At 48.3% G+C, this 22,034-nt stretch overlaps 1 protein-coding gene across 1 annotated transcript; it reads left to right on the forward strand.

Annotated features, from left to right (window-relative positions):
- The first annotated feature begins 4,760 nt into the window (after nucleotides 1-4,760).
- On the forward strand, nucleotides 4,761-21,296 carry LOC138683220 (E3 ubiquitin-protein ligase RBBP6-like). The gene is made up of 3 exons (XM_069774766.1): nucleotides 4,761-5,050; nucleotides 18,198-18,299; nucleotides 20,936-21,296. Exons 1-3 carry the CDS (start codon nucleotides 4,851-4,853, stop codon nucleotides 21,078-21,080), a joined length of 447 nt encoding a protein of 148 aa, XP_069630867.1. The 5' UTR covers nucleotides 4,761-4,850; the 3' UTR covers nucleotides 21,081-21,296.
- The last annotated feature ends 738 nt before the right edge of the window (nucleotides 21,297-22,034 follow it).

Genomic DNA, 22,034 nt, shown 5'->3' on the forward strand with positions numbered 1-22,034 from the left:
CTTATCTTGACCCACGAGCCTTTTGTTATATTTTCTCCCCCCCATCCAGCTGAGGAGGGGGAGTGATAGAGCGGCTTTGGTGGGCACCTGGCATCCAACCAGGGTCAACCCACCACATAGGGATCGTCTGAAGTACGGGCCTGGGTGGTAGCGGGACAACTTTCCGCAAGGTTGTGGGTGTCCCTTGCCACCTGGGAAGGCAGGAGAGCTGATGGGGATGTCCCTTGCCACCTGGGGAAGGCAGCAGCTCGGTGGAAGCCAGGCCCTCTCTTCCCCTCTCACTCGGGGCTCGGTGCGGAAGAGGTGGCAGCTCTTCACGAGGGGCGGTGGTGGGGATGGGGAAGAAGGGCCCAGGCAACCCTTGAGAGCAAAAGAACTGTTTAGTGGTGGGAGATGCTGCAGGTGAGCCTGTGGGAAGTCCACGGAGCTTGTTTTCAGTTAAACAGGAATCTCCCCTTGTGAGCCCGTGTTGGCTATGCCCAACGACTGCATTGGCTCTCAAGTATTTGTCAGTAACTCCCAGAATGACCTCTGTAACTTTAGCTGGCACTGTATTGAGACCGATAGTTTGGAAACCGGAAATTCCTAGGCTTTGGTGCCTTTACTCATGACAATTTTACTTCATTTAAAAGACTAGTATCAAGTTTTTGATGGTACAGCCTAAAAAGCCCCAGAATGTAAGGCACCGCCAAAGCGCGCGGGTGGGCATGGAAACGGAAAGTTTCTAGAAAGAGCCTCTACTCAAAGACACAGAGTGGGAGGGGACACGGGTGTGCAGGCGCAGTTGCCCAAGTGCTAAATAAGAGAGGACAAGAGCATTTTTATTCTTTCGTAGTTAGTTTATTGTCCAGTCAAGAAGGTGCAGAGGCTGGGCCGCCGGCAGGGAGCTGGCCAGGCACTCCTGCGATGGTGTTGGCACCACGTGTGGCAAAGGAGCCTGGGTGGCTGGGGTGCATCCAGGTGATCCCTGTGGCGGGTGCACCCACTGCCTTCGATGGTTCTCATTGAGGTGGATCCACCTCCATGGGCTCCACGTCGTCCTTTGGTGGGCTGTCACGCCTGGGCCTCCCACCGTGCCTCAGCAGATAGGTACGCCGGGGCCCCATGCCGTTCCCCGACGTGCCCACAGCTGCGCGCTGGACGATGATGGTTGCGTGAGCGAAGGCCATCCTCGCTCTCCTGGCACGAGGAGGGATGCTGTTCCTCCTCCTCCTCCACCGATTGTCCTTCCTCAGGCTCCTGAGAGGTGCCTTCCCCTTTGACGGTCACAGGAACCGTCTGCGTGCTGTCCCACGCCAAGGTGGGCAGCCACCCCTGTCGCTGCCGCGGCTGCTCCCTGGCAGGCAGAGACGCTTGGGCTGCACGGCGTTTGGTGGTGTGCCTATAGCCAAGCGCTGCATGGCGTCGATCAGCGGATCGATGCTGACGACGCTGGTGGCGGGAGGGGTGGCTGCGTCACTCCTCCGCCTTCTCCTGCGCTGCCTCTGCTTCCTCCTCCTGGGACGTGCCTTCCCCCTCCGCGGTGGCATGGAGGGGCTCTGTGGCGTCCCACGACAAGGTGGGCAGCCACCCGCCTGGCTGCTGCTGCCGCCCGGCAGGCAGACTCGCTTGGGCTGCACGGCGTCCGGCGGTGGGCCTACAGCCAAGCGCTGCATGGCGTCGATCAGCGGGTCGAGGCCGACGCCGCCGGCGGCGCGAGGGGCGATGGCGTTCCTCCTCGTGGGAGGTGCCTGCCTCCTCCGCGGTGGCGGGGAGAGGCTCTGTGGCGTCCCACGCCAAGGTGGGCAGCCATGCGCCTCGCTGCTCCGGCTCCTCTTCCTTCCAAGCATGCTTGGCGTCTGAGGGCCTGGAAGCTCGGCGCTCTGTGGGCCGGCTGCGGGGCCCTGCTTATATAGGGCCGGTGGCATCAGCAGGCCACTGTGATGGCGACTGTGACTGCGGCTGATGTGCGTGGCCAATTATGATGTGTTTGGGCGTGGTGGGGCTGTGGCCTGAAAGATGCCCAAATATGGGAGGAGGAGGCAGAGGAGGGTGGTGGGGTCTGAGGGAAGGCAGGACAAATCCCACGCGCGGGGCAGCTGCTAGGGTCGGTGTGCCTCAGGTCGGTGGTGGGGCTGATGCTAGGGTGTATTGGGTCTGGCTGAGATGGAGTTAATACAATACTCCCCATAGCAGCCCTCATAGCGCTGTGCTCTGCATCAGTAGCTAGAAAGGTGTTGATAGCACACCAGTGTTTTGGCTACTGCTGAGCAGTGCTGGCACAGCATCAAGGCTGTCTCTCCAACACTTCCCCCTGCCCCCACTGGTGGGCTTTGGGTGGGCAAGGTCCTGGGAGGGGACATACCCAGGACAGCTCACCCAAACTGTCCAAAGGGATATTCCATTCAATATGTTGTCAGCTCAGCAATAAAAGCTAAGTAAAGGGAGGTGGAAGGTGGGGGCATTTCTTTTTTACATTTGTCTTTGGGAGCAACCGCTAAGAGTAGTGAAGCCCTGTTTCCCGGGAAGGGACCAGACATCGCCTGCCGATGAGAAGTAGAGAATAAAATCTTTTGTTTTCCTTCTTTTCACGTGCGACCTTTGCTTTTGCTTTATTAAACTGTCCTTATCTCGATCCACAAGCCTTTTGTTATATTTTCTCTTCTCTTTCCACCTGAGGAGGGGGAGTGATAGAGTGGCTTTGGTGGGCACCTGGCTTCGAGCCTGGGTGAAGCCACCAGAACTGACTATCCAACAGTCGGGCTCGTTTGCCTCCGCTGCCGTACTGTGCACTGTGTCTATGGCCAAATTATGGAATGAATAGGTATAATCCATATTCCACCACAGGCTTACAAGCAGGGCTACCGTATTAAAATCTAGGCTTCCAAATCACTAGGAACAGGAAAAACAAACAGACAGAAATAGCAAAAGTAACTATCCCTTGGATATAGAGGACAGCACTGAAATCAAAAGGGTTTCCTGACTCTGGAAACCCAGAAGGCATTGAAAGGTCTAAAGCAAGCAGTCATGGAAGCTCCCTCATGAGCCCTGCCAGACTACAACAAGCCTTTTGTATTATATGTACATGGGCAGAAAGGAATAGCCAGTCGGCCCAGAAATGTCTGCAAGCTGTAGAATGTGACTCAGCAGAACTAGACCTCGTAATTCAAGGCATGATGTCCTGTGCTGGGGCTGTTGCAGCAGCAGCTGCGATGAGTGAGAGAGCCAGACATTGTCCTGGGGCACCTCCTAATGCTGATGGTTCATTCCGTACTCTTTAGTTCTCCTCTGCAGAGTTCAAGCAGCTGTGGATGTTCCACAGCTGGGGAAGTACATTGGTTTATGGCACTCAACCTAGATGGCCTCTGGCTTTTTTGACTGAACTTTCCATAAACGCACAAGATACACTCCAACAGCCCAAGATGTCCTCTCCTCCCTTCACTGTCACTGCAGCGCGGGCAGCCGAGTGCCCCACGGCAAAACCCCCCAGGCTGTCTTGTCCGGGCTGGCTGCTGGCAGGAGGGGACACAGGTCAGTGACAGCCCCGGCGGGTGACAGGAGGGACACAGGTCAGTGACAGCCCCAGGGGGTGACAGGACATGGGCCTTTTGTCGTAATGCGCTGGGTCACGGAAGGCGCGGAGGGGTGGGTGCGGCGTTCCGTTGCAGATGCACACTGACACACTGGCGGCAGCCTCTGCAGTTGGTGTCTGGTGAACCCCTCAGCGGAACGCTGAAACAGGGGTGCCACAGCGAGTTACCACAGCGAGCGGCCAGGACTGGGAGCGCTGCGTGCGAGAGAGGGAGCTGGAGGCTGAGCCGGGGCCGTGGGGGTCTGTCACGACACAGGCTAGACAGACCAGGGAGTCGTGTTGAGTTCAGAATTCGCTCAGGCTACATTAAGGTGAAAGGACACCAAAGGATCAGTTAAACATTTTATTCATGGCGGAAGCAAACTGAACTTGCAAGGCGTAACAACAGTAGGCGGCAGGGTTTCTCTCAGCAGGAGTTGGCATGAAACTACCTCAGTAAACCGTGTAACCCGTGGTAACCATAGGCATCAATTCAGGGCAGAAGGAGGTCCCTCCTGTTGAGTCTCGAGGTTCAGAGCAGGCCCCCTTGCTTTCTAGACTCCTTCTCAGAGGAGAGCCTAGGGGCAGCTGAATCCACTCCTAGTCCCAGACTTGGTCAGCGGTTTTATGTCTTAAAGGGATGAGGTGTAAGGATTATGGGAAAGGAGAGGGAAAGAGAGAGCAAGACAGAGGGAGTAAAAGGAAAAGAGAAAGATTTCACTGGTCCTGGGTCCAGCGTTGGTCCAGTCAGCCTAGGGGTCCAGTTCTGGTGGGTGTGCGTGTGTGCGTGGGGCTTCAGTTTGTGTCCTTTTATCATCCTTGCCCCTCCTTCAGGCAAGCACTTGAACTCATTAGGCTAGTTAAGTGTCATGCACGGTTTGTGCTTTCAGAACCTTCGGGAAATGGATCGCTGGGCTTGGAGGTCATTTGGGGAGTAGCTCCTCCTTCCCTGCAGACATGACCATTGTTTGATCTTTGGCCATGCATGGTGAGCTGTCCTGCTCAGCATATCAGATCAGCATATCAGAACACAGAGCTGCACACCCCCTCCGGCATGGCCTCCCCATCCTGTTGCTGATGTCTGTGCTGATCTGTGCTGATTGGCTTCTTTTCACCTGTGGTTCCTTGCTGTGCAGGGTTCGTTGTTGAGCAGAGTTTGTCATTACGTAGAACTTGCCCCACCACCATCTTTGAGACATTAACTCTTTCGTTCTCTCACAGGGCCTCTCCCCATTGTCTGCCTGCCCGCCTGGGCTGCGAGGAGGAGCTGGGTGAGCATCGCCTCCATCTGCCACGGTAGATGCTGTCATGGAGCAGGCATCGCCTGGCCCCGACCATGTCGTGCGTCCACTACAAGTTCTTCTCCAAGCTGAACTATGATACGGTCACCTTTGACGGCCTCTACATCTCTCTGCGTGACCTCAAGCTCCAGATCATGGGCCGTGAGAAGCTGACGGCGGCCAGCTGCGACCTGCAGATCACCAACGCCCAGATCAAACAAGGTGCGTGGGGGCAACAGGCATGGCGCCTCGGGGACTGCCCAGCTGGCGGCAGCATAGACGACCCCGCAATGGCCATGGCCTGCGGAAGCCACGCTCTGCCCTTTGTGGCTCATCCCCATGTAGCATGAGTCAGGCTGAGCAAGCGTCGCCAGGGATGAAGTGGGGTGGGCAGCGATAATGTGATTCAGCCACGGTCAGTAGCTGTGACTTGTGTTGGGGACCTCACAGAGCTGTTCTTTTGCAGTTGCTGTTCTGACAACTACCTTCAGATCTGTGCTTTAGACGCGGAGCTAGGCACAGAAGAACGCGTGGTTGATGGGCAACGTATAGTGCTTATAAAAATTTTGGTTTCCTGGAATTCTTTGTAGGGTTCGGCGTTCGGAAGATCTTGCGATGTCACGGAAAGCTAGAGGGTTAGTCGCAGCCTTATGATGTGTCTGTAATCCCGCCTACCCTTGTTAGTATAAAAGGAATTGACTGCGCAATAAAAGGCGGAAGTTGGTGCTCACTCTGTGTGTGTTATCTGTCTCTTTCCCTGATCTGGGGGTGATCAGTGATCTAATCGTGGCACCTTGATATGCAGCGAGCGCTACATAATGGTGACCCCGACGTGATCGGTTGCACTAGGCGACGATGGAACTTGTGCAAGTGATTCAGGTGTTGAAAGTGTTGGCTGATGAGGTGGGTGCTCACGGAACGATTAGGAGGGGCCCCACGGGTGAATGCATCCAATGGGTGCTGCGCCGGGGAGGGATGGGCTCTCCCAAAGAAGTATTAAGTCCCCCAAATTGGGGAGAGATTTGGGAACTGTTGCTCCAGTCGGCGCTTGCGGGTGAGCGCGGAGCTGCGGAACGATTACAAGCGTGGGGGAGAATGGAGGAGGTAGTTACGGCAGGACGGAAAGCTGGGGAGTGTTGGTCGGCGGCATGAGCTGTTTTGTTTGCAGATGAAGCACCGGTTCAAAAACAAGGGGGGGCAGTGCCCCCAGGGACAGTGAGTCAGACTCGGACGGAGTGGGTGGTTGTGGAGCGGGGCTCACAGAGCGGTCCATCTCTGACTGAGAGCGTGGACACGGAGAGTACAACAGAGATGGAGGTTTTTCCGATAGAAACGGTACCAGCGGGGACGGACGAGCCCCCTCCGCGGCATCCGTGGGAGGAGTTACAGCGGGAGGTTCTGAAGGAATTGGACGAATGCCTCCTGGACTGGGTTCCAGGCAGGGATGTTAAGGGAGATTTATACCTTCAGGTGAAGGAGTGGGAAGAACGTCCACCCTCAGAGAGGGAAATCAGAGAGTTGCGAGGGTTAAGAACTGTGGTAGAGGAGGAACCACCCCCCGGCGAGGGAAATCAGGCGCCCTTGCCGGGAGAGCAGGCTGAGCCTTTGCCTGCTGGGCCTGAGCCTGCTGAGCCTTTGTTGGCTGAGCCTTTGCCTGCTGAGCCTTTGCCTGCGGCGCCTGAGCCTGCTGAGCCTGTTGAGCCTATGCCTGCTGCGCCATCAACTGCGCCATCTACGGCGCCTGTGCCGGAACAGGCTGGGTCCTTCCGAAACTGGCGCGCGGTACCAACACAGATAGATTCCGATAATTCTGATGAGGAGAGGATGAATAGTGTAATACGGAGACCACCGGAATCTGTGCCACAGAGTCAGACAAGGGAGGGGCAAAAAACTTTACAGACGCTGCAGGGCCTGTTGCGGAGGCTTGAAGGGGCCATACATAATGCGGAGCATGCGGTGCTGTTAATGCCCCCCACACAGGGGGCTGGGGATAACCAGGAAGGAGGCGCCCAGAAAGGTACAGACTGGCGACTGGTGGCCAAAGAATGTTGCCTCTCAGGGGTTCAGTTTCAGCCAGTCGTTCTCCCTATTCGGGCAGTGGCGCGGGGCAGGTATGCGTGGACACCTTTTGATGTAAAGACCGTTCGGGAACTCGCAAGCACTGTGCAGGCGCATGGAGTGAGTTCCTCACAGGCGCCCACTTTGTTTGAATGTCTGCTCTCAATGCCTGTTGCGCCCTATGATGTGATGCAGCTGATGAGAGGGGTGTTGCCTCCATCTTTGCTGCTGTTGTTTAAGGAGGAATGGCGAGCTCAGTGTGTTAGGGTAGTGGCCGACGCCCAGTATCCTGATCATCACCTAGCAGGAGTGACCATAGAACAACTCATGGGGGAAGGGCCATTTGCCACACCTCAGGCGCAGGCACAGGGCATGCGCGGACGTGACTTTGCAGCGGTCGCGTCTATCGCCATGGCCGCACTCAGACGTGTCGCAGCTATGGATAGAGCAGATCCCCCTTGGGTGAAGATCCACCAGGGGCTTGCCGAGAGGTTTACTGCCTTTTTAGATCGGCTTCAGCTTGCTATGCAGGCTGCAGACATTCCAGAGACAGCTAAAGACGCGATTATAATTGAGTGTGCTAAGGCTCAAGCGAACCCGCAGACTGCAGCGCTTCTCGCTCAGTTGCCAGCGCGTTCCACGTTAGGCGACATGATACGTCACGTACTGGAAAGAGAACAACAACAGGAAGCGTGTCCGATAGTGACAGCCTTGCAGCAAGTTTTGTACACGGGTGCAAACGCTTGTTACCGATGCAGGGGGAGGGGCCACATGGTGAGGAGCTGCGCAACCAGACCTAAAGGGTCGGGCCAGGAGGTGGGGGCGGGCAACATTTGTTGTTGGAGGTGTGGCAAGTCCGGGCACAGAGCCCGAGACTGCCGTGTGCCCGAGGTCCAGCAGGGGGCTCCGGAACATCCACGACAGCAACGACCGAAGCCGGTAAACGGTACGGGGGGAGGGATGGGGGCCGTGCCCTCCCCTTCAAATTTGCACAGGGCCCAACAACAACAGCAACAACTCAGGATCAAACGATGCTTCCGTGGCACTGACCGAAAGAGGGCAGGGGCAGGATCAGGGCAATGCAACAACAGTTCCTACTGCTGCCCAAATAGCATTGACCATGGGCATGAACACCCGTCCAGAACAAGCGATCACGTTAGAGGTGGGACCACCTCTTCTTCCACGAAGCATCAGTATGATGGCCCTGTTAGATACGGGCGCAGATGTTACCATAATTCCAGTTCATATTTGGCCCCCGGAGTGGCCCACCATAACACAAGGGCAATTACTGGGGGTAGGGGGGGGCGCAAGAGTCGAGGAAAAGTACAGCCCTGGTAAAAATCACTCTTGCCCAGCCCACAACTGCTGCAGATGCTGAGAGAGTGGCGTGGTGTAACCCGATGGTGGCAGCAGTCCCGACAGCCATCCTTGGGCGCTGCTGCCTAGAGCGTTGGGGATGTAGCCTTTCCACAGATTTTTAATGACGGCCGCTGCCGTCTGCCGTCCCTTGAAGCTCACCTGGCTAACAGACAAGCCGGTGTGGGTGGAGCAGTGGCCAATGACTGAGGAGAAGAGGGCGGCAGTAGTGGAATTGGTGTACAGGGAAGCACAAATGGGCTATCTAGAACCCTCCACCAGTCCTTGGAATACTCCTATATTTGTCATAAAGAAAAAATTGGGTGCGTGGCGACTCCTCCATGATTTGCGAGCGGTTAACGCCTGCTTACAGGACATGGGGGCTTTGCAGCCAGGATTGCCTTCTCCGGCCATTGTGCCAAAAGGACATGGTGTCATTGTAATCGATATTAAAGATTGTTTTTTTAGTATTCCTTTACACCCAGAAGATCGGGAGTGGTTCGCCTTCTCTATCCCGGAGCGGAACCATCAAACGCCCATGCAACGATATCAGTGGAAAGTGCTCCCTCAAGGCATGAAAAATTCGCCAACTCTCTGGCAGATCACGGTAGGTAAGGTCTTGCATTCTCTGCAAACAAACTACCGGGAGGCCACCATCATGCACTACATGGATGACATTCTCCTGTCCCATCAGGATGAGTCTGTATTGCAACACCTGTATGATCAGACGGTACAACAACTACGTGAATACGGGCTACACATATCCCCTAACAAAACACAAATGGGACCTTCTGTTAGTTATCTAGGCACTCAAGTAACCCCTCGTACAGTCACCGCTCAAAGTTTTATGGTCCCTGACCGAGTGTGTACTTTACATGATGCCCAAAAGTTAGTAGGCAAACTATTGTGGCTGAAGAATTTCGTTCCCATTGCTGAAGATGAAATGAATCTCTTGTACCAACTACTTCGGGGAGGGGAACCCTTGAAAACGCCACGTGTATTGCAACCAGCACAACGTGAGTTGCTAGAAAACATAGCCCAACGGGCCTAGCAGTGGGGCCTGCAGAGGTTTCAACCCACACAACCAGTTGATGCGCGGCTCTTTGTAGCCAGCCAGAGCTGCCACGGTGTATTGATACAGAATGCAGAAGGCCCAGAGTGGCCCTTTGTGTGGTTACATCAGGGTAAGGTACGCACAGCTATCATCACTTGGCCTCTGTTGGTAGCCACCATGATCATGCGTTGCCGGGAAGCTTGTCAACATTTTACTGGCATTGTTTTGCCTTGCTCACTAACGCAATGGAATTTGGTTTATCAGCAGGTGGCTGTTTTGCAGGATGCATTAGCAGAATTTGCCGGGACAGTAGTGGGACATGAGGTCCATCCTTGTGGGGAGATCTTGCATGCTTTACCCATTCTTCCAGCACAGCAGGTGGCGAAGCACCCTAACGACGGATGAACAATCTTTACTGACGCGTCCTCCAAGACTAGCAAAGCCATTTGTGTTTGGAAAGAGGATGGGGTATGGCACCAGGTAGCGTATACTGAGCCAAGTCTCTCGGTGCAGTTTTTGGAGGCCAAAGCAGTGGCCATGGCATTGTTACGTTGGCCGACTGAGCCTTTAAATGTGGTCATGGATTCACTGTACGTATATAAGCTTTTGATTGCGGGGGAATGGGCACTAGCTTCTTCTACGGAGATAGCTGGTATGCTGCTGAATGCCTTACAGTTACGTAGTGCACCCATTTTCCCTATTCATGTCACCAGTCATTCTGGTCTCCCTGGACCATTGGCGGAAGGGAACAGCCGCGCCGACCAGGCGGCACAAGCGTGGATGGCTGCTGTCGCTGACGATAACACCACGCCAGCAAGGGCCCGCGCGATAACGTTACATCGCCTTTTGCATTGCGGTCCGTGAGGCTTGGTGACACTAACGGGCATCTCTCATGCTGAAGCCAAAGAAATTGTCGCAGCCTGCCCTCATTGTGCTAAAGGACCCCTTTGGGAAGCAGGGGTCAACCCTCGTGGTTTGCGACCAAATCAGATCTGGCAAACAGACATCACAGAATATGCTCCTTTTAAGCCTTTGCAGTATTTACATGTTACCGTAGACACTTATAGTAGATACATTCTTGCTACAGCACATAGTAAACAGAATAGTTTGGCAGTTATCCAACATTGGCGTGCTTGCATAGCTCAATTAGGTATTCCGCAACAGATTAAGACAGATAATGGTGCAGCTTATACTGGGGAAAAGGTGAAACGGTTTTGTACGATCTGGGGTATTGACCTTAAACATGGCATCCCTCATAATAGCACCGGCCAGGCCATTGTAGAATGAGCACATTGAACTTTAAAGGCCTTACTCGATCGGCTTAGGGAGGGGGAACAGGAGGAGCCCTCCTGGTTACAGGAAAACACACCTGCTCTCCGTACACAGCGTCTTCTGTTAACTGCATTAACCTCATTAAATCAGACAGTTCGAGGGGACTTGGAGCAGATGGCGGCGCAACGACACTTTACGAACACGGAAGAGAAAGGTCCCTACCCGTTGGTCCGCGTGCGTGACCCTCAGACACGCCAATGGGATGGGCCGTTTGAGTTGCGTTGTCTCGGGCGAGGGTATGCCTGTGTACAGACGCCTGAAGGGCTACTGAAATGGGTCCCTAGTCGTATGATTCGTCCTGCCTTAACCTCGTAGTGTTTGAGTGTTTTTCCTACAGGTTGCTGTCATCCTTTCCTGGCTTGTGACACCTTGGGTATCTGCTACAAACTCCTGGCAGTGGAGGTAAAGCCAACTGGGGGACCCTGATGTGTATCCGGACGACGTCCCTCTCAGAGTCCATCAATACGTGCCTTTATGGGATCCGGCTGTCAGAGCTCGCAGCCAGGAATCTAGGTGCCTCAGACATTAAGCCTTAACATCAGCGCACCAATGATAAACTTTATAGAGTAATAGAAGTAAGTCTTTCCAAGCCTCATGATGTATCTGTATAACTTTCAATCTACCTCCTGTGTGAATTTTTATAAAGGAGCTCTTTGCTCTGCAGGGTAAATGGGACATTTACGGGTGTTTAAGACAGAGTGTTTCAACTTAGTTGTAGAGATATGTTTATACTCATAGTACTTTACATAGTTATTTCTTGGTGTGGAATTGTTCATAACAATAGAAGCCAACTCGTCATAGGGAGGGGGGAGATGTAGGGTTCGGCGTTCGGAAGATCTCGCGATGTCACGGAAAGCTAGAGGGTTAGTCTCAGCCTTATGATGTGTCTGTAATCCCGCCTACCCTTGTTAGTATAAAAGGAATTGACTGCGCAATAAAAGGCGGAAGTTGGCGCTCACACTGTGTGTGTTATCTGTCTCTTTCCCTGATGTGGGGGGTGATCAGTGATCTAATTGTGGCACCTTGATATGCGGCGAGCGCTACATTCTTCTAGGTAAAATGATAAGGAGATGTGGGAGGAGATCCTTTAATAACAAACCTCAAAGGAATCTTCAGAGAAATCTGGCAGACAAAGCTGAAAGTGATGGAAACAGAACAGATGGCTAATTTGAAGAAAAGAGAGTGGTTTTGGTGACTTAGTTTTGTCTTCAACTCATTTTACTCCACTGCATTGGTGTATCAGTGATACAGATGCTTCTTGAAGCTTCTGTAAGGGTGTTTCCGATAGGAAAATGCAAAAATGCCCCAGTGGTTTTCTGAGCAAAGCTAGAGAGTACATTTTGGTGTAATATGTAGGCATGCCAAGTTTTTGGTTTATATGCATAACCGTGAATTTCAGCTTTTATTAATCAGATGTAGATGCTTAAGCTCACCTTCAGAAGATAAAGGCAAAATGTAGACCAGGATATTCTGCCTAAAAGGGATGTTTGGAATTCTTCCATGTGGACCTAAAGGACTGAGTTTTTATAGCTTTGTCTGTGCTGGAGTCCTGCCTAAATGTTGAAATGATCTTGGAAAGAACAAAGTGAACCTTGAGTGAAGATGGCCTACTTGCTCAGATTTTTCCAAGCACTCTAAGCTTTTACAGTTCAGTAACTGTTACTTTTCATAATGGAAATCTAGTAGGAGAAGCAATGTTAATATCAGCTAAAAGGAAACAGGATTTTAAATATCAGTGGAAAAAAATGATAGGAAGGACTCTTTTTAAGATGCTGGGAAGGCAAAATGGATGGTTGGGACCTATTTTAAAAATAGGGAGGGAGTGTGGGTGTCCTTGTCCGAGCTTACTCTGGAGGCATGTTCTATAAAGGCAGAATTGCCTTCCAAAAGCCTCTAGGCCAGAATGATGCATTTAAACTTGCCTCCTTTGGATTTGATCTGGATTTCTTGACCTGTCTTTTGTAATAGGATGTTCTCACAGTATTGTGGAAGAACTGCAAACTCCAGAACTCAGGTCTCTTGAATACTCTTTCCTGCCCTGTACCATTCTGACGCAAAACACTTGGAGAATGTGCTATTCTGCTTATCAGGCAAAATGCAAGAAAACGTAAAAGCAAAAATGGGTCTCAGAACTGGTCTTAGATGAATAGTTTTAAGGAAGAATAGCGCTCTGTCCTGGTTTCAGCTGGGATATAGTTAACTGTCTTCCTAATAGCTGGTACAGTGCTATGTTTTGAGTTCAGTATGTGAAGAATGTTGATAACACTGATGTTTTCAGTTGTTGCTCAGTAGTGTTTAGACTAGAGTCAAGGATTTTTCAGCTTCTCATGCCCAGCCAGGGCACCCGACCCAAACGGGCCAACAGTGTATTCCATACCATGTGACGTCCCATCTAGTTTAGGAACTGGGAAGTGGGGGGCAGGGATTCGCCACTTGGGGACTGGCTGGTCGGCGGCGGGTGGTGAGCAATTGCCCTGTGCATCATTTGTACATTTCAATCCTTTTATTACTACTGTTGTCATTTTATTAGTGTTATCATTATCATTAGTTTCTTCTTTTCTGTTCTATTAAATCGTTCTTATCTCAACCCAGGAGTTTTACTTCTTTTCCTGATTTTCTCCCCCATCTCACTGGATGGGGGGGGAGTGAGTGAGCGGCTGCGTGGTGCTTAGTTGCTGGCTGGGGTTAAACCACGACACGCTCTTAGAAGACTGTCTCTTGAACGCAGAACTTGCTTGAGTTCAGTGTTGCAGCATGCACTTGACAGTTTTAGCAATGCCACAATGCGATGTCTTCAAAAAAACCCACATGCTAACTGTGAATGAAATCATTTGGCCTCACAGCTGATGTCAGTCTGTCTATCTGTCTACTGGAATGTCTTCAACACTGTGCAAACGTAGCATTTTAAAGAAGACTTTTAAGCAACTTTTAAACCTTGTCCTTCACTGGGGCATTTTGTGTTGCAGTGCTAGTATGGGGGATTGCTTTGATGACAGCTCCGAGTGCAATTAATTCTTGGGCTGCCATGCAGCATTATTGTGTAGAGCTTTCAGAAAGGGTATGGAGTTCCCTGTTTCCCAGGCTGAGCTGAGGGTAAGTCATGTACCCATTCAAAAAACAAGATGTTGCAGTGGAGCTCATGCACTGCCTATCTGGCAGTCAGCTGCTTGGACTCTGTCAGCAGCAGGTTTGGGACCTCTCGGGGGTGTGCTGTCAGCTAGGTTAATGTCCATTGGCCAGGTGCTTAGGGCAGGCTCCGTTTGGTACATTACCACGTTGCCTCCAGCATTGCTTTCGCTTTCCCAGTCACATGCTGAAGCAGCGAGCAGTGCCAATAAGACATGAAGGCATCAGGCGGTCTATATAATCAGATTAATGACTGCAAGTATGTCAGATTTTATTAACTCATCCTTTCAAAGCAATACAGGTGCTCTTTTGGAGCACAGTACTGTATGACAATAATGCAGATGAAAGCTCCATGAACTGTTTGACCTACTGAGCTAGCTCATTCAGGAGATGATATACCAGTTGGAGGTGAGATCAGGGATACCTGCTTGTGTGGAAGCTGAAAATCCAGAAATAGGAGTCCGGTCTGTTCATCAGGATGTTTCAAGGCAGTGCTTTCAGTGCAGCTACACAGATGATTTGTTTGTCGCAAAGTGTGCAAGTGGTGTTGATTAGAAGAGAGCTAAAAACTCACATCGTGAGAAAGCATATTTTTAAGCGCTAGGGTGAAAATGTGTTCTCGGGAGTTACCCTCTTTTCTGGTAGAGAGAGTCTGGCATGTTAGTAGTCCTTGTCAGCTCTTACTCTGCAAATCCTTTCCCCAGTAGCATAACAGCTGGTTGGCAAGGCATCTAAGGCTAGTAAAGGCTTTTCTTTGTCATTTCACACATAGGCTTGCCTTCTGATGACTTCTGTTCTGAAGAGCTTCTGTACTTTATCTGGGTGAAAATACTTCTCTGCATAGTGCTCAGAGAGGTGCTTTTGCACTGCTGTCAGACTCCAAACGGTGGATTAAAGCAGGCCGTAAAATAAAGTAGGAGCTTTTTTCAGTAACCTGTTGATAGCATACATATGACAGAAATTATTAAAGCTAGCAGATTTTCAGAAGTATAGGTGAATTTAAAAATGGGATTTTTAAATTGTGCATTCAGTGCGAAGCAGAGCGTAACCTGAGCTGCTTGTACTTTCTTGCAGGAAGAAGGTTGTGGACACTAATGCAATAGCTGATTTAAGATTTCCGAGTCCGCATGAGGCAGCAGTCAAAGTAGCTCTTGTTTAACTTGTCTGCCTCCATGAAATACTTCTCTGCCTTGGGTCTTTGAAGCATACTAAATTTCTTGTCTTTTAGACTGTTATGTCTCTTCTGCTCTTGACTTTGAGATAACATCCAAATCTTCCTTTGCTTTTGCAAGCTTTCTGAGTTAATGGGATCCTTATTTTTAATCACAGGTCAGATTGACAAAAGCCCAGTAGCGCCTTACTGGCCATCACTGCCAGTAAAACAAGTGTTGTGCTATCAAGAAATAGGAATCAACAATGTTGTTACCTCCAGCTTTGCTGAACATTTCTGCTGGAGCGCTGCTTGGACAAGTGTGAAAAGTAGCCTTGTTGGGCATGACGTCACTGCTCACTTTGCAGATGTGGAGTCACGAGGTGAGGCAGTGTGACACTGCTTTGCAGGTTCTGGTAGTTGCCGAGTCTCTGCTAGGGGATGCTGCTGCCCATGGGGAAGAGGTTCCTGCTGGGAGACACCAGTTCATTCTGAGAGCTGTTAGACTAAGCTGGCATCTGTTAAATTCAAGTTGAGAGGGACTTCAGGAATAGTGCACCAGGTTTAGTCCTTCCCTATTTAAAAAAAGAAAAAAGTTGACTTTTTAGTCGACATTGTTTGGCTTCACCTCTCATAAAATTTCATCACCAAAATTAATTCAGTTAATTGAGGCAAAGGAAAAATAAAGGTATTAAAGCCAATTGGTATCAGGCCCCTTCACAGAACTAACTCAGCAACAGACTCTGCTGTATGTAAACACTCTTCCACAAATTCTCTGACACAGTGACCAAGCTGGTGGGATACTTCAAGTATACCAAATACAGATAGGTGCCGGGATAAGTGTCCTATACAAAGAAAGCCTTTCCTTCGCTGCGCTATTGTCACTCTTCAGCTGATCCATTTAAATGTGTACTGATGGACTTTTAAGGTGAATTCATTTTTATATCAGTCCGTTACTAGATGGCTGGAGCTCTCTTCACGGTGCACTTAACGAGCATATTGAAAACAAGCAGAGAGAGAGCAAGAGAGAGAGGAATGCATGCAAGAATAGTCTATTCAGAAGGCAGGTGTCAATGCTTCTCTTCTAATGGTCAATGAATTGTCACCAAGTACTAGAAAAGGACTTATTCCTCTTTTTGCATCACTGTTGGGCATGTTCGAATTGACCTCTGCAGGCTTGCATCATTTGTGAATAAATGCATTGGTTGCTGTCCTCACATATACAGTCTCTTCCTAGGCGAGGTGCTGCCACTTGTAAAGCTGCTGCAGAACTAGAACAATCCTCAGTTCAGCACAGGCGTAGCAAACTCCTGCCTTTTTGTGGAGCCGCTGTTGCTTGTCCTCTATCTCTGAAATGTCAGTCCAGCGGTTTGTGATCTGGACCAGAAAGAATGCTCTGTATGACTCCATTCAGCAGGTCGAAACAGCTGGTTTGGGCTTCTAGATCTGCAGCTGCCATGATCTCCCAGTTGCCTGCCTGGGCCCCAGTACTGCTTCAGCTCCTTCTCCATCAAAAAGTCCCAGCGCAGGCCTTTCCTGACAGGTGGCTGTGGAAGGGTTAGAGTTTCTTTTTTGAGAAGAGCTCTAGGGGTTGCTTTCAGGTTACATGACTACTGTAAAAGATTCTGTTTTCATCATTAGTAGTCCTTTCTCCTACAATTTGAACCTCCTCGGAAGTCCAGAGGAAGCTTGCTGTTCGGTTCCCTAGGAGGGAAGATCAGGAATTAGTTTCAGCTAAATGATTTCTCAGTTTTCTGAAGAAGCATTCTGCCATTTGGAAATAGAAGTAAAATGTTCATTTCATTGTTGAAATAATGTCTTCTGGTAGGTGAGGTTTGGGGTAAGAGAGTTTCCTGCCTGTAGGAATAATATACTGAAAAATGAAGCATAAATTGTGAAATATTCCTGTTTTGTGTGTGATCACTGAGCAAAACCACCCTGACAGAGCTTGACTAGATATACAGCATCTTTGGTTTTCAGACCATTGTTCTGATTCGGTCTGCAAAGGTAAGAGCTTTTAATATTTAAAACTGTAGGCAGATTACAGGGAATGGCTGCTGATAGAGATTTAAAATATTTAGTCATATCCAGCTTCTATAAGGACAATATAAAAACCATTCTCATGGAGAGATCTTTGCATTTTAAGCTTACTCAGTCAAAGTGTCTCAGGTAGTTTGTTTTTTTGATTGTTTGGGCCTTATGTGGAAGGTCAGAAGGCTTTCCTCCTCTTCAAAGACTAACATCGTGCAAGCCCAGGCAAAGCATGGGTAGCTTCAGGCACACGCTCTTTTTAAAAGGCTTTTCACGGCTGTCTTCATAAGGAATTTTGTTTGAGTGTCTCAGCTCTGCAAAATGAATCGCAAGAATTCATAGAATCCTAGAATCATGGAATGGTTTGGGTTGGAAGGGACCTGAAAGATCACCTAGTTCCAACCCCCCTGTCAGGGGCAGGGACACCTTCCACTAGACCAGGTTGCTCAAAAGCCCAGGGGCAGGGCATCCACAACTATTGACATCCAATTCACGTCCCTTGGGTTAATTCAAACTAGATGATAAGCTTCCGAGGGGAGATAGCACTTTAGTTGGAGCCAGTTCTGCCCTACTTGTGAAAGCAAGCTCAACCCCCCGCCAGATTTCTCTGATCCAAATACTAGCATTGCCGGTTTTGTTTCCATTTACATGTAGAGCGCTGAGCAGCTGAGAAGCGGTGGTGTTGATGGATTAAGCTCCGAGGAATAGACAGAGATGGCAGGCGCTCTTCTGTGTTCTGTCAGTCTTGACCACTAGCAGCACAGGGGAATTGATATAGTTAACAGCTACGAAAGCAATGGCGCAGAGTTGTCATGCTTTAGCTGAGGGCCTCTTTTGTTGCAGGGCAAGCTAGTCAGACTTCAGAATCTGGTTTATGCAGGTGAGACTTTGCTGTGGTTGGTTTTTCTCCAAAGCTCTGTTGGTTTTGTAGCCTAACAGAAGCAAAAGCAACTTAAGCTAGATCAGGAAAGAACCTCATGCATTAGCAGACTCCGCTTCAGTGACCTTTGAGACCATTTTGCTGTTGGCATTCCAACCATTTTAAAACCATGAAAAAGATTGTGCTGCTTGTGTTTGATTATCAGACCTGAAGGTTTCTTGAAATGTACTTTCAGTGTGTTGGGATGATAAAAGCGCAATGTTACATATCAAATTTTGCTTTTCTATCCGTCAAGGGATTCTCTGAAATGTTGTGTAATTATGTATTGATATATGTTCTCGTAAACTGGCAAATTCTTTTTCTGTATTGATGTTGTTTTCGGAATACACAGATGGTAATGCCCTGATTCCTAGGAACTCATTGGTAATTGTTAGAAGAATCCCTGCTGGAGGAGTTAAAGTCACCGGCAAAACCTGTGTTACGTAAGTCTCCGTAAAGCATTGTCTTCTTGGTTAGGGGTTTCAGTGCATTAACTTTTCAAATTGATATTAGTTTACAAGAGGCATTCAGATTGTATCTTTCTTGTTAAAGCTGCTGTTAATTTTTGTTGTCATGGGCTAGATTTTAAAATATCTGTCCCAAAGCAGACTTACATGTTTTGGCCTGCTGGGAGATGGGGTTCAAACTGCAACAATGGTAGCTTTTAAGATGATTCCATTGGGTTTGTTCCTGGGGTTGATTCTTTGAGAGCCAAGTTGTAGATCCCATTTCCTCTACGTGGAGAGATTCCTTATTTTATGCGTTTGATTTTATTGCTTTTATAGTAAAGACAGATAGGCATTGTTGTGTAAACTTATAATTTCTTCCCACCTCAGAAGAGTCTGATAGTCAAACACTGACAATTTCTTGCATTTGGGGGAGACAGGGTGGGATATGGCAGGTACTCTTACCCCCCAAATCTGGGTGTTTTGCATACTAGACACAGAGGAAAGACCAAGGGTTGCCAGCTGGCAAACCATGCAAACCAGAAGTTCCATTCATAAGTGATTCTTGTTAGTTTCCTAAAGACAATGTCCATTTCAGTCAAGAGAAAAAGAACACTCTCCTAAAGTGTATCACCTTTTGAGCGAGTACAACAAAGGAATAGTTAACCCCTTCCAAACTTGAAACTCAGTAAGCAGTTCGGCACGTTACCAAGCGTTACTAGTTATCTAAGTCTGTTTTTACCCTAAGTTGATAGCAGTGCTCCAGGTTTTCAATCTATATTCCTCAGATTTATGGAGGACAGAGAATCGGATGTATTGGTTAAACTTACAGCTATCCAAATGCAATGCTGACTACAGGATTATTGCTGTCATGTATGTATTCAGCTACATTAGCATTGTTTGAACATTCATGTTTTCCAGCCTTCTTAAAGAGACGCCTCTCCCCCACAATTAGTAGGTATTATTAGCTTGTGGTTTTGCCATGTCTTTCTCATGTTGGTTCTCAGTCAATAAAGTAGACTGGTGAGTTACTGTGTGTCTCGAAAAAAACAGCACAGCAGCATCCTGGTACCTGTGAAGCATTTGCGAGCAAAAACCTCTGAATTGCTGTGACTCTGCCTGTAAACTTTGGGCATATTACTTCAGCAGTTGTTGCAGTGCTTTCAGGCACTACCTAGGAATTCAGGACGCCACAGTGTTGTGCTTATAAACATGGCCTTGTTTTGGGGGTTAATTTAAATATGTGTGCTTAGTGCTGCCTTGTCAACGCATCCTCCGTTTCTGGTTGGCTGGCGCTCTCTCCTGGTATCTTACTACTGCCCTGAAATGAGAGGAGAGATGCTGCTAGTGTCAAAGATCAAACAAAGACCTGTATGTGGGGATAAGGAAAGAATGGCGCTGCTGTTGTAGTGTTGAAAATGAACCAGGCAGATGAGCTTTCTATTCCTTCAGCTGGAAACATTGCAGAAACAACTGGTAGAGTGGTTAATGTTTGGGAACGAGGAATGTATGCTGTAACGGTGGAGAGGCCTTCAAAAATGCGTTACTCACCTTGTTGTATGTTCTTCAAGGTAAATGGATGAAGAAACCATTGTGTGGTAATCTAAAGTATTTCCCTGTGCTTCCTCATCTTCAGGAGGTACGTGGCTGTACTTGCGAGCCTGGTGGTATTCTAGCAGTGGCAGGAAGCACGAGCCTTTCTATTTGTACGTAAATTCCACAGCAGCCGTTGAACTGTCTCTGCTCATGGGACGCTTTGGATGACGTATGAATTGTTTGTTAACTAGATCAAGGGCTGCACATCTGATTCATGATGAGTGGCATGCAGATACAGATCAATAAGTGTGTGGAATCTCAGCAAGTTTTCAAATGTAATGACTATTGCCAAAAAGATTGTAGCCTTTTCAAGATTACCTTAAAGCAAATTCTGGCAAGTAAGACCTTTTCTTTTTTGTCACAGGGCTCCTAAATCACACCAAAGCCCAGAAACTGCTTGCAGGTGCCATTTCTACTACTATTTTTAGTCAATATTGCATACGCTAAATGTAGTAGCTATCTGAATACAGTGCTTGGGCTTTCACAAAGCAACTCTGTTCTAAAGCCTATGCTGCTGCCATTTTTGTTATTTCTTTGTCAGATGACTGACTGTTTTCTCTGAAGTACACTTGCACTTCCAAGTGTCTAGAATGTCAGTGTTCTTTCTTGGAAATGAAAGTACTGTATCTGGTACCCATTTGTAATACTAGATAGGTACAGATTGGTTAAAGTTGCCTTTGTATTTTGAGAGTTGATTATTTAAGAACACCAAGCTGTGATACAGACTTCATCTTTTTGATACTGACGCAGCAGAGACAAAATACCTGAGGACTTCCTCTTGCACTGTTGTGTTCTATAACTGTACATCTTAATTTGTGACAATGTAGAAACAGTATTTGGGTTTGTTTGTTGGGTTTTTTTAGTTGCACTGAATGTGCCAAGAGAGAACAGTTTAGGTATATGAATAAATTTCCACATTCCCTAGACTATCAGAACATAATGTTTTGATGTTCAGGTTTTATAATCTGTTGTCACTGATTTATGTTGGGTACAAGTGCTTTACTTGAAATGCTGATCACCTTTATTTCTTCTTCCAGGAGTCAAACGGAGCCAGTGCGTGGAACATCAAAAGCAGTATGTAAAAACACAATCTCACACTTTTTTCTACACACTGCTCTTAATTCTAAACAACGTAGCCTTGTATTAATTTTCCAAACATTAACTAATTATATAGTCCAGTAAAACCTGGTATATGTTGTAAAGACAATGTCTTTGATTCAGCATAGGAAAAACTGGGTAATGCCATCACTTGCACAGTTCTAATGTAAATATTGGTATTGGTGCCTAGTGATGCATTGCATTTCACATTGAATATGCTAGAATATTTCCTGTATGACTTTGTGTTGCACAGGTAATGTATGATCGCTTTTAGATCATGTAGGTCCGAGGTTTGCACAGCTGAACATGGTGCCATGTTCTACCTCTGTGTATAGCTAGTAATGCATATGTTTGTACATTGTTTTGTTTGTAGGTTGTTTTGTGCTTTTTGTTTCTTGCAGTCCAAATTGTTTGGAGTGAAAGTTCTGCCATTTCCACATTATATCACTTAGCTTTTTTTTTTAAAATACTCTTTTTGCCTAATGGACTTTGAAAATGTTATCAAAACCCACTGAGAAACCACTGTGGTTAAACTTGGTACTGTTTCTTACTTGTGACCTGGAGGTTCAAACAAATACCCAAACCAACACATCCCATACATTTTGAGGACAGTCATGTGCAGCTAAATGTTTCCTTTTCATGTCCTTAAATGCTTGGGTATTTGTTCCTAAAAGTGTACAATCGAAGTGATATTATTTGGGCCCCTCTGAGTACATGTATGTCTTCAAGAGATTGCCATGAATTTAAATATGGTTGCTACGCAAAGTGGTATTCGGAAGTCCTGCATTTCATCTTTCCACTCTATCTGATGAAGCGGTTTAGTTTAATAGTTTGTCTGCAAATGAAAATATCTAAAACCCAGTGTACAGATTTTGGCACAAGGTTAGAGCCTGGTGTATTTGTGGGTAAAATCCCTGTCATTTTTCTGAACTTCTGCCTGCAGTACTTTTTTGGACCTGGGTGGCTTTGGGGTTGGATGCTGCTTTGATTTCCCAAAGGTTAAGCCTTCGTTTAGTATACCCCCACTCTGAATTTCCA

This window comes from Haliaeetus albicilla, chromosome 32 (assembly GCF_947461875.1).
Source record: "Haliaeetus albicilla chromosome 32, bHalAlb1.1, whole genome shotgun sequence".
In the NCBI taxonomy this organism is placed as follows: domain Eukaryota; kingdom Metazoa; phylum Chordata; class Aves; order Accipitriformes; family Accipitridae; genus Haliaeetus; species Haliaeetus albicilla.